This window comes from Nuphar pumila, chromosome 7, assembly GCF_984573655.1.
Source record: "Nuphar pumila chromosome 7, dmNupPumi1.hap1.1, whole genome shotgun sequence".
Classification (NCBI taxonomy): Eukaryota; Viridiplantae; Streptophyta; class Magnoliopsida; order Nymphaeales; family Nymphaeaceae; genus Nuphar; species Nuphar pumila.
The window spans coordinates 52,426,400-52,439,263 of record NC_143255.1 but is presented as its reverse complement, the minus strand read 5'-3'; the positions used below and the strand labels follow the sequence as shown (position 1 = coordinate 52,439,263).

At 36.1% G+C, this 12,864-nt stretch overlaps 1 protein-coding gene across 1 annotated transcript; it reads right to left on the bottom strand.

The window, feature by feature from the left end:
• Positions 1-3,480: 3,480 nt before the first annotated feature.
• On the bottom strand, positions 3,481-11,695 carry LOC149832254 (large ribosomal subunit protein eL20z-like). Its single transcript, XM_090014397.1, has 4 exons — positions 11,478-11,695; positions 10,028-10,103; positions 5,383-5,500; positions 3,481-3,751 (listed from the first exon to the last, which is right to left on the bottom strand). The coding sequence occupies exons 1-4, from the start codon at positions 11,656-11,658 to the stop codon at positions 3,692-3,694; spliced, it is 435 nt and encodes a 144-aa protein (XP_089870523.1). The 5' UTR covers positions 11,659-11,695; the 3' UTR covers positions 3,481-3,691.
• Positions 11,696-12,864: the final 1,169 nt, after the last annotated feature.

Here is a 12,864-nt window from a genome sequence, read left to right as displayed (position 1 = left end):
TATAAAAGCAACAACGATTTGTTATTTGCTCATACTATGCATGAGTTGTTATTTACCATGCCAATAAAAAAAATGATTTATCGTATATGTGTGTTGACGATAGCAATTCACGTAACAATGATTTAATTATATCTGCGACATTGTGAAGCAATTTCAATAGAAATCGCTAAATGAGCAGCGATTTGAATACATAATTCACCACCGCAAGCGCACAACAATATAAATTTCACACGCATACGTTTTAAAATCATACTACAAATATCTTACAAATCGACACTAGAAAACACATAATATCTTATAAATCGATATACATATTGCATAATATATTATAAATCAATATGACAATTCAACGTAATAGCTTACAAATCGATATTAACAAACAAACTAATATCTCACAAATCAGTAGTATGTTACTACAACCGCGATTTGCATTACATTGCATATACTGAGTGAATGAACGATACCGGATGGGGTAGAGGCTCTTCCTCGCATCTGTAACCAAGTATTCTTGTCAACAAGTCTCAACGTCTTATAAATATCTTCAAGTTTCCAACTGTCGAAAAGCCAACAACTACCTGTAATAACAAAACAATGCCTTAATGACACTCACGAAGACATACGTTCTTCAACAATAGCATGATGACATTGGAAAGGTACTCACAACACCTTAATGACACTTGTTGGATTGCTTTCTTCCATGCTGCCTAATGAAAACGAAGAAGAAGAGAAGACTGTAAAAAGAGATGGCCGACAAATCTTCCTATGACGCTCACCAATGATAGAACCAGTCGATCGATTTATAGTTATCTCCACGAGGTAGGAATGAACCCGAGAATGTTTTGTAACACAAGGCAGGAACAAGAAGGCGGCAATGTGTTGTAACACAAGCTAAAAACCAAGGCGAGAACATGGACTCGCAAGAATGTACAAAGCTATTTATGGGAGAACATTTTCGTCAAACATATATTTATCATATGGAAGGACATTTTCGTCAAACACATATCTATCTTTTTTATATGTTATGTATCTTTTTTATATATTATTTTATTATAAAATCATCATGGGTAACATTGGCATATGAATTATCGCAGCTCCCAAGATATTCCTCCATACGCACCCAAACACATGAATTTGTGTTCGGGGGAGAACACACAACCCTCTCTCGTGCACTTGCGATGTGGAGGTTCCTTTTTCCTATCCAAACCCACAAAACTGGATCTCTTTAGGATCTTTTAGGTCCAAAGTCTTTTTCTGTGCCACTGTACTGTATCTTGAGTGGGCATGTTGAAATCACCTGAATCTTACTATTTTATTATTGCTTCCCCATAGTGTGTATGTGGTTACGTGAAACAGACGGCACCAGTAAATATATATTTTGTTTAAGGCATGCTGGGGTTAGGCAGACCCCTACCAGATATCTCTTAAGCCTCATGTGGCAGGAAGCAGATCAGGTCATGCTGAACATGAGCGTTTTTGCTCATGCCGACATCGTGGCCATCCGATTTGCATTCTAAAAAGCTCAAAAGTCAACAAAACCACGTGGCATTCATCCAAAATGCAAACCAACGGCCACAATGTCAGCATGAGCAAAAACGCTCATGTTCAGCATGACCTGATCTGCTTTCCATGTGGCAGAGGGATCCGGGCCTTCAGGACCCCGCTTACCACATGGGATACCACCTCGGTGGTGGTGAGTCTCTTCGGGTTTAGTACCAGCAAATTTCAGTAAAAAGAGAATATTTCAAAGTACCAATTGATAAAAGTAAAAGATGGATGAAAAAAAAGTAAAGAAAACAAAATTTATTGCTGATACATTCCACCAAAAAATTAACACATTGGAAACTTCAGTTTTTTACTTGCCCCCCAATAAATTCAATTCATCATGATCAAGCTACTTACAGAAGCTTTTATCATTTTCAAATATGGGAATACAGTGCGATATATTCGCTGATATTTGTAAGATGACATCGGAATATCCATCACAGTTGGGGCATGTAAGTCTAGGTGGTCATGTCCTCAACCTGGAGTTTTACCTTGCAGGGAGGCGAGCCCATTAAGTGACCCGATTCTCTGTGAGGGTTCCTTCATCATTAAAAAAAAGACATTGGAATATCAGTAAGATAATCAGGCCAATAACATGATTCCATTTCTGGATAGGGTTTGCAACCCCTGATTGACTCAATCAGGTAACCTATCTTTTGCTCCTATATCCACAGAATAGTTGATGAAGGCATCCTCAACAAACATTACTAATCATACACGTTCAGGTAAGAGGGGACAGTATGAATGGATTTATTTCCATTTAGAACGGAGCAGGGTTGGATCAACAAGAATAAATAATTACATATATTTTAAATAATGATATGGTTGGGATGGTTTGGAAACATAATTATAGGAATATGATTTTATGCATCCAAATTTCTAGATAAAATACACGATTTCTACTGAGCAGGGTATGATGAATCCATTCATATGATCCAGTGTTGCTAAAAGTGCACCTTGAGGCACACCTCGCCTTGAGGCGAGGCCTTCTGCTCCTCAAGGGGCCAGCCTGAGGCATGAACAAAGTATTATATTCTTCACAAGTTTTTCAGTTATATAATTAGTTTTCAGATATTTTTCAGCTATGTCACAGGGATTCGGCTAGCAGGGTGCCGCACCCGCGTCGACGCAGGTGTGGGTGCGGGTGCGGCACCGGGTGCGGTCAACCCGTCCCTGGGTGCGTTGACAGCACCCAAGGTCATTTCGGTCCAATTTTTTTGGATTTAAAAAAAAAAAAAAATTGCCCTATGAAATGGGCTCCGGAATTAAAAAAAAAATCTTGGGACCAACAGACCCCCCTTATATATATATATATATTTACATTTTTTTCCCTGCCACACCCCCGCACCTGAGTTTTTTGGAAGTGCCGAATCCCTGCACCCGCACCCATGTGACATAGTTTTTCAGTTATATAATTAGTTTTCAGATATTTTTTGTTATATAATCAGTTTATTAGTTACTTTTATATATTAATATCATATTTTTTAATATTTATTTGAGATTTTCGAAGAAGTTATATAATTAGTTTTCTGATATTTTTTAGTTATATAATTAGTTTTCTAATATTTTTCAATTATATAATTAGTTTTCAGATATTTTTTGTTATATAATCAGTTTCTTAGTTACTTTTATATGTTAATCTCATATTTTTTAGTATTTATTTGAGATTTTCTATTTCTTATTGGTTGTTGCTTCATCAATAAAGTATTTTTTTTTATTTATTTGTGTTTTTAGATATATTTTTATATTTTTCTAAGTTTTCAAAAAAAAAATTTGAGGCTTACAGCTCACCTTAGTTTTTGGTGGAGAGCCTCGCTCCGCTTCAATGCTTTTGACAACACTGATATGATCCCATCTGTTTGAACATGCATAGCAGGCCGGAACATACTCATTTGCAGACATCCGCACCGGAGTTATCCAGAGAGAGAGAGAGAGAGAGATTTCACTTGGATATATTATACACTTGTAAAAATCATTAAGAAGTGCTACAATCACCAGTGTAAATAGCAGAATATGAAAACAAATACATAAAAATAAATACAAAGATTGGCACACATGAACACAGATGTTCAAAACTGTGAAGGCAATAGAATTGCACCGGTTAACATGGAAACAGGAATTCTCTCTATGTAAAAGCCAGACAATCTTATCACCAGGCGTCAGTCCCCTTGGTCACCCCAAGAATTATGGCAATGATAGCAAGACATGCCTGAAAATTGCAATTTCAATCAAACTCAGAGAAATTATGCAGAACATGAACACGGCATAGGGACACTAAGGGCACGTTTGCTTCACAGACAATCTGGCGGGAATGTCGCGGCCCCTTGCAGGATTGTCGCATGTTTGAAACCAAGAACAAAGTGGTCCCCGTGGTGACTACTTTGTTCTCCAGCATTAAATTATATGGGACACGCCAGTTGCATCCACTATGGCGCGACTGGCACATTCTGAACAATTGCTGCCTGGCTTGTCCAGGCAGCATTTGTGCAATTTCAGCTAGCAAAAATATTTCATGTGCAGGAGGAGCATGCACGCTCATAAGCTTTCAAACACAGAAAAAGGTTCCAAAAATCCAACTGACAATCAGCAATAATATTAACTCTTGTTATGGAGCTCTTGTAATGAAAAAGAGGTGGAAGCACCAATAGAACAAAAGTCACTCTTTAAGAGTGACCACTAGAGCCACGAACACAAACACCAAATGTGCACACACAAAACTCTCAAATATAGAAAATGACTTAAAGTCATAAGTTGGATATTATTGAAGAAGGGAAGAAAAGGGTGAAAAACCCATGCTAACAAGAGGAGAAAACCTCCTCTATTTATAGAGGAGGGAGGCTCTAAGAAGGGACCACAAGGGGGCTCCCTTGTAGACGTTGGGAGCCCCAACAGTCAGAAATCTGACCGTTGGGGCCCCAACGACTACAAGAGTGGGGCCCCTTGTGGTCTTACAAAAAGACAAAATAAAAAAAGGAAAAAGTAAAAAGGAAAAAGGAAAAAAGAAAAAAGTAAAAAACAAAAAATACATTGGCTGTTTTACAAGAATACCCCTATCGGGTATTTCATTAAAAGAGAAACAATATATATATATATATATATATATATATATATATATATATTTTAACAGCTCTTGTGATCAATATCTAACATAATATTGAATTAAAATTTCAAGACTTGAAGACAATGCTCAAATAATCTGATCGATGGTTTTCATGCAGCACATGCATTTTTCTTCTATCTTAAGTGATAAATGCAAGGGCTCTCTGATCTTTCAGTTGATCTTCCCAGTACCGTATAACAGTACATAGGGAAAAAAATTGACCAACATGTATACATTTCGGACAGATTCTCTTTTGACTGTCTCAATGCATTTCTTAAGACAAAGATTTTTTTTTTTTCAAATGGTAAATACCTCTCGGAACATGGAGTGAATCAAATCCATGTTTGAATTGAAACTGAGATACTGATACAAGTTCTTTCCTTATGAATCAGATAGATTCATATCTGACAGAGACTGACAATAAGTTGAAAGAGACTGCCATTTGTACAAGTTATACATTTCATCACAACTTTGTGAAAAATAGTTAGTTATGAATATCTGTGATGGTTTGAGACCTCATCCAATCCACTCATAAAAGATTGAGCAGCAGATAGTAGCGTGCACGCACATTGCCCAAACTAACGTAACCCAAGATTGCTTTGTTGACCTCAGAGAGAAAATGCATAATAGTAGTTGAAAGTTAGGTTGATGATCCATGGCTCTTCAAGCTTTTCAATTTTAAACAAATTTTACAGTAATATAAGCTCAAGCATATAGTGGAATAAGAGGTTGTTACTTACAGCAACCGTGCATGCAATATAACCGGGTTTCTCTCTGTAATCTACTCTTCTAACACAGATAAGGATCAAAGCTCCAATATACCAGGGAATTGCAGCAAGAAAGAAGCCAATGATAAACCTTTCACAAGAACAAAATATTAGTGAGATCGCAACTTGGCATAAATTAGGAAAGATAGAGCATGAAATATATATATATATATATATTTCATGAGAGAGAGAGAGAGGGAGATAGAAGGTGGTAGCTGCCTACCACCTTCCCAACTAAACAGCTGAAAAGTCGTTAAAACAACTTTTAGTGGTGGTTGGCTGACTACTGCTAAAGAGTTTTGGGTGGGAAAAAAAATTAGAGAACAGGTCCGCACATACACTCAGGAAGGTGGTAGGCAGCTACCACACACTTTCTCTCTCTCTCTCTCTCTCTCTCTCTCTATATATATATATATATATATATATATATATATATATATATATATATATATATAGGGAAGGGGGGCTGTCCAACCAAATGAAGGTCCAAAATCTACAACTGATGATAATCTACAACGTTCCTTCTCTAACTATCAATAAAAATGGACTTTACATATTAGATTTTTATCACTCATTTAGTGAGCGACATGTTTCTAGATTATGATTTTTCGATGTTTAGATGTATTTTGAAAGCGCTAAAAATCAACAGCCCACGATACTTTGTATTGTAAAGTTTTAAATGCATTGTGAGTCGTTGATTTTTCACGTTTTGAAAAACATGCTTATATGTCGTAAAGTCTTTGTGTAAAACATATTTTTTACTAAATAAATTATAAAGAACAAATAAATGAGGTCCGTTCAATGAAATGCTCAAACATTGGAGAAGGGGAGCTGTCTGATCGTCATTGGTTGTAAATTTTGGGCCTTTCTTTGGTTGGACGGTCCCCCTTCTCTCTCTCTCTCTCTCTCTCTCTCTATATATATATATATATATATATATATATATATATATATATATATATGAAAAGTGGTAGCTGCCTACAGCTTTTTGAGCCTACCACCAGTGAATAGGTATTTTCGGGTTGTTTTTCCTCAAATCTGACCCTACAAATGCGCTGGGAATGGTTGATTTGCTAAGAAATGACACTTGGATCATGTTTTTGATATAAAAATAATTTTTAAGCATTGATTATTTTTAAAATTGTATACCATTGATTTTCAAATCTTATAAAAACCTAACTATGTGTTGGAATCAAACGATCCAAGGGTCGAATTTCTATAAAATCAAACATGTAGATCACAAAATAGAAAAATCCTTCCAAAGCCCGGGAGGCCGGTGGTAAGCTTGAAAAGTGGTAGGCGGCTACCACCTACTATATATATATATCATAGTCACAAATATCAATGATATTTTCAAAATATCATGATATTATCATTGTATTTTCAACAAACAATATTATTGGCAAAATATTGAGATATTTTGAAATTTTTGCCAATTTAATAATATCACAATATTATCACAAAAACAATATTATAGGTAAAATATCAAAATATTTTGAAAATATCACCAATTTGATAATATCATGATATTCTCGTATTAATATCATGATATTATCAATTATTGATAATATTTTATTTATTTTCTTCTTATTTTATATTTTTTACTTATTTCTTTTATTATATATGTATTTTATTATCTAAACATGATATTTTTACTTATTTTTATTTTTTTAAAACCCAAGATTTTTCAAAGATTTATCACCAAACCTATAATATCGCGAGAAATAGTCTCACCAAGATATAGCCGATATCGATATTCGTGACTATATATATATATATATATATATATATATATATATATATATATAGAGAGAGAGAGAGAGAGAGAGAGAGAGAGAGAGAGAGAGAGAGAACTGAACATATTAGGCCCCATTTCTCGTTCTGCCCCGTTCTTTTCCATAGATTTTAAGTGTTTCATGATAGATCTGAACCGTTAGATGTGTTTAGCATGCTCGATTTAGTGGGAATCGACTCTTGGATCATGTTTTTTCGATGAAAAAACATATTTTTATGAGTCGGGAAAAACTGGTACCTTCATAGCCATTGATTTTGGATCACGGAAAAAACTGGTACGGTGTTAGATGTAAGAAAAAAATATTTAAAACTATGATTTTTGAAGGGCCCTAACAAGACCAAACAAAAAAGGGGGGTTAAGGAAAGCATTACTCATATAATGCTATGATACTCCGGGAGTACCTAGTCCCACATATTACAAATCATAGTTGTAGGTTGTCTCTTCTCAATCAGACCTTATGGATGTACTCAACATAGTTTATAGGAATCATGCTTTGGACCATTGTTTTTTGGGCATAAAAATAAGAATTTTTAAGTCATTAAATTTTGATACATTATTAGCCATTGATTTATAAAGGTCTTAAAAATACCTACATGTATGGTATAATCACATGATCTAAAACTTGTTTTTTAATAATGCTTATAGATCAGATTTATAGGGTCTGATCAACAAAAAAAGTTCAAGAAATTTGAAAATCCAATGCTTCTATTAGGTGGGAGTAGGTGCCCTGGGAGCACCCTATCATTATATATATCACTAGAATATGAGAACTACGGTGTGAACAAAGATTTTCATAGATTTTTTATTATTATTTTCTCTTGAATCTAACGGTACAAATGTGATTGCATGCTTGGTTTTATAAGGACCAGCTCTTGAACCATCAGATAATGATGCATAAACAAGTTTTTTTAAGGCTTTAATATCAACGACTCATAATCTTCATAAATATTCAAGCATCCAAAAATCATATTTTTTTCATCAACAATACCCAATCTAACAACTGATTCATAGCAAATTCATCGTGCCGAACATATCTACATGGTTGGATTTGCAAAAAAAGTGTTGGAAATGCCCAGTTCACACAGTAGTTCTCATATCCTAGTGTCTCTCTTTCTCTCTCCACACACACACACATATATGAGTAGAGAGTAGCAGGCTACACCTATCCATGCCATGTTTTTCTCAAATCTGACTATACAAATGCATTCATGTGCTTGATTTTATAGGAATAGACTCTTGTTGATTCTAACATAGGGGTAGGTTTTTATGAGGTTCGAAAATTGATGATGTAAATTTTTTATAAATATCATAAATATCTAAGGCTTAAAAAATCATATTTTTTTACCATGATGAACCAGATTTATTAGAAGCTTCATAAATAGGTGGGAAGCATGCTTCCCAAAAATTTGTTTCGGAAGCGCAAAACTCCTCGCTTCCAAAACTTGATGGGCATCTAGATTCTCACACACTTCTCCTATGCTTCTCACACATTTTACTCCTACTTCCCTACATCTTTTCTATGTTCTTCTGTCACGCTTTTCATGTTTTCCATGTGCTTCCTTTCACACTTCTCATGCACTTTTTCTAACTTGGCAATCATCATTTTTAGATTTTGAGAAGAATTTAATTCTTACACTACAAAATCATGAAATTTAAGAACCATTGTTTTTATTTTAGTTTTTATCTCTTTGTTCGATTAGTATTTTTCTTCTCATTCAATCTCATCACTTCCTTTTTTATTCTTATTTTTTTCTTTTAAATTGATTCCTCGCTTCCCGCTTCTTATAAATTTTAAAATATCTCATTTCTCTCTCGCTTCTCACTTCGTTTCCCTCTTCCATTTATTAATGCAAAGCTTGAAATGAAGAAAATCTTTCTGAAAAAGCCGAATTGATAGAAATTAAAATAGCCAAAAAATCAATATTGAGGTTTACATTTAGAGAAAAAAAATATTCTTTCTCCATAAGAGATAAATTGATCTAGTAAAGATGCTAAAACTTTTATGCTCCTCCCATGCAAAGATTTATGATGAAAGCCAACTATAAAAAAGTATCAATTGTTTCCCTTCGGAAGTATGTAGAAGGATTTTGGCCATTCAATGCACAACTCAAAATGCCATTTTCAACAAACTATACATCAAACCATGAATTAGTTCACCTCAAACCAGTTTGCCAATCAGCACTAATTGCAACAAGGCTCTGCTTGGGAGACAATATTTGGCAATGAGATGCTGCATCCAGGATTTGGCAATGAGATGCTGCATCCAGGATTTGGCAAATCAAGAACTACAGTCATGATGGACTTGACATTTCCATTACCTTATTAAGATTTTGGTCAGAGTTGGCATCTCTCATGCCAACTACTGGATCCCAAACAGAACAAGGTTTTTGGGATTCCATGCACAAGGGTTATTCTTAGATGAGTAATTGCACTAAGTGAACCAGAGCCAAACCAAGGAAGAGACCTACTAGACCTGATCGGACACAGTTAAGATATGCATGAAAATTTAAGACCCCTACCGATTTATCATCAACTTGTTTGACCTTGTTGGTTCTTCACAGCACGAACTTGAACTCACTGAACTCAAAGTCTGTTTCTTCTCGTACTCATCTATACTGGAACTAGTTTATTCACACACATAACAACCCAAACCACTTCATACCCAGTTCATCCTGATCTAAACCAAACTAGACAGACTTGTCAAAACCTTTTAACACTAGTAACTATTTAATAAATTAGCCACGGCTTCAAAAGACTGCATATGGCTTTTAATTCTTCAAGAATACTAGATAATGGAAACATGAAACGGAAAAAGAAACTTACAAAAACCATCCAAGGCCAATGCCACAACAAGGAAGACGAGGTTCTCTTACTGGCCTTCCTTCAGCAATTGCGTAACCTTTCAACCATCAAATGGTCGACATGCAAATACCTGTTAGTAAAGATCTGAGAGTAACACAAAAAGTACAACTACATATGAAAACAAAAATAATGAAAAGAGGAGAAGAAACAATAGTTTATGCCTGGGAAAAGTTGTGCACTAGATTCTAATCTAGTAATCTAGTGTGGCCAGGTGAATTGGCAATTCTCAATCATATTGGATTGAGAAAAAAGAAAGGGGCATCCTTCCCCTATTGTTCTCAAATAGATGATATGGCAGAATTTGGGAATTAGAGATGTGAAATTCTGAACGAACCAAATAAACATTAGATTGAAGAAACTATAAAAAGTATTGATCTTGATTGATCTATAACCATCTAACGGGGCAATCCTTCAGAAACCCATGCCAAAACATATTATTTTTTATAAAAATAATTGGCACATAAGACCAAGAAAACAGGAAATTATCTTAGAACTCATTAGTTTTTCCTTTCTCCTAACGATAAAATGGAAAGATTATTTTTAAAAGGTTCAGCAAATTCCTCATAACAAACAAAGGAACCAAGAGCTATACAGATCACAGTACATAACATTTTAACCAAATTTTGTGTCTATGATGATAAAGAACACTTAGATATCAAATGAATGCTTATATACAACCCACAAGACGTCTTCTAAATTCGCACAAAAATATGAAAAAAAGAACAGGTCTTACTAAAAGCACCAAAGAAACACTTTTACAAAAAAACTTAAAAACTTTCCACTAAAAAAACCTAAAAAAAATGATCCGATCACTTTGCCTAGAAAATCGATTCCACTACACAAACAATTCACGAGCAATTTTCACCATTCCACACCAATAACCAAACGGTCACCCGATGAAAGCCACAGAAGAATATTTATGCACTAATCACAACAAGAAAACCCTAACTCTCTCTAGGAGACCAACAGCATAAGATCAGAACCGATCAAAACTCGCCTCGAAAAAAAGAAACTGTAAAAAGAAGCAAGATACAGAATACCGAATGCAATCCATCACACACAAGATCAAACTGGAACCGAATTCAGCTCCAAAAAACACAGAAAGGAAGACAAAATGAGAAAAAGGAGCAACGCGTGCAGGAGGGACTGCAATTCATCGCACAAGATCAATCCGCAACAAATTGAACTCCGTACAATCAGAGAAGAAAGAGAAAGCTAGAGCGAGGGAACGCGATTCTCGCTCCCGCACAAAATCAATCTGCAGACAAATTCAGCTCCAGGAAGCGCAAGGGATTGCGATTCGCCGCGCAAGATCATACCGGAATGGACTTCAGCTTAGAAAAACAGAGGGTAAAAAGGAAAAAGAAGAAAAGACAAAGGAAGAAGAGGGAGGGCGAGAAGGATCGCATACCGGGAACGGTCTGGTAGGCTTGTGGGTAGTAGGGAGGGGCGGAGGGCACCGCTCCGGGGGGAGGGACGGGCTGTGGGATTCCGATCGCTGGCTGACCCTGCGAGTACGACGGCACCCCATGGAACGTCCCGTAGAAGGCTGGCGGGTTCTCCCCCGGCTTGTTTCGGCCGTCCTGGCTCATCTTCCTCCTCTCTCTCTCTCTCTCTGAGACGGAGACAATCAGAAGAATCGGAGAACGTTTTCAACTTGAGGGGAAGACGTGAGAGGAGATCGCGTCCGTGTGTTGAAGACGGCCAAATTTCAGTGATAACTGACCATACACGTCTTTCTTTGTGGGCCCCGCAGACGGAGTGGAAACGGCTTAACGCTTTCTCAGTGGATACGCCTCCAATGTAAGAAGGGTGGGCAACGGGCCGGGCCGGGCCGGGCGGCACAATAAGTCAAGGCGACCATGGGCCGGGTTTGGGCTAAGGTTTTAGGGTCCAGGCCATTAAAGTACCGGGCTGAAATCCAGCTTGTTATATATGTGGGTCTGGTCTGGGCCAGCCTGCAAGCTATCAAACCTGTCCGATGAGCCTGAGTTATGTATTAATTTTTAATAATATAAAATTTTTAAAAATTAACTATTGAATAGTAACTTAGTAACTATTACTATTTACTTAATTAGTTAGATTAATTTTATACAAACTTGAAAGATAATTAACTGGGTGCATGAAAAGTTAAGAACTTGTTAATTATTGATTTGAGTTAGGTCTAATCAAATTCAGCCTGCTTCACAATGGTCCAACGAGCCAATGGGTTAGGCCATGGACTGCTCTTCAAACTCGAATCCATTAAGAACCCGGTCATCTCCCAGCCAGCCCGAACTTAAAGCCCAACAGGCCAAGCTCTAAATGGGCCCAGGCCTGCCCACCCCTATTCCAATGTCGATAGGGATCAGCACAGCTGACACGTGGTTTGATTTTTTGATTTAAGATTGATTGGTGGATTATATAAATTTGTGCAGATAAATGAACGGATAAGGAAAACAAAAGAATGTGTTTTATAATCCTTGCTGACTTTGCCTGACATATTTAGGAAACAAAAGAATGTTAAATAAGAAAATGAAAGCTGATGCTAACACATAATCTGAAAAAAAAGAGGAGAAAATCATTTATGTCGTACTTTTCTCAAGCCTTCTGCTCCACAAAAATACAAACCATGAGAACATCATCAAGTTTTAGTTTTTGCCTGGCTCTCTCTCTCTCTCACATATACTAGAATATGACAACTGGAAATATGTGAATTAGGCATTTTTTATCTCCATTTTGTAAATTTGCCTCCATAGATAAGTTTAACATGGTCAATTTTGCTTGGAATGAACTATTGAATCATGATTTTTTGATGC

Coding starts and splice junctions, on each gene's coding strand:
- LOC149832254 (XM_090014397.1), bottom strand. CDS start 11,658: ATGAGCCAGGACGGCCGAAACAAGCCGGGGGAGAACCCGCCAGCCTTC. Junction 5,501..10,027: donor ATTGGCCTTGGATGGTTTTT/GTAAGTTTCTTT, acceptor TTCTTGTGAAAG/GTTTATCATTGGCTTCTTTC. Junction 3,752..5,382: donor ATATTGCATGCACGGTTGCT/GTAAGTAACAAC, acceptor TGCAATTTTCAG/GCATGTCTTGCTATCATTGC.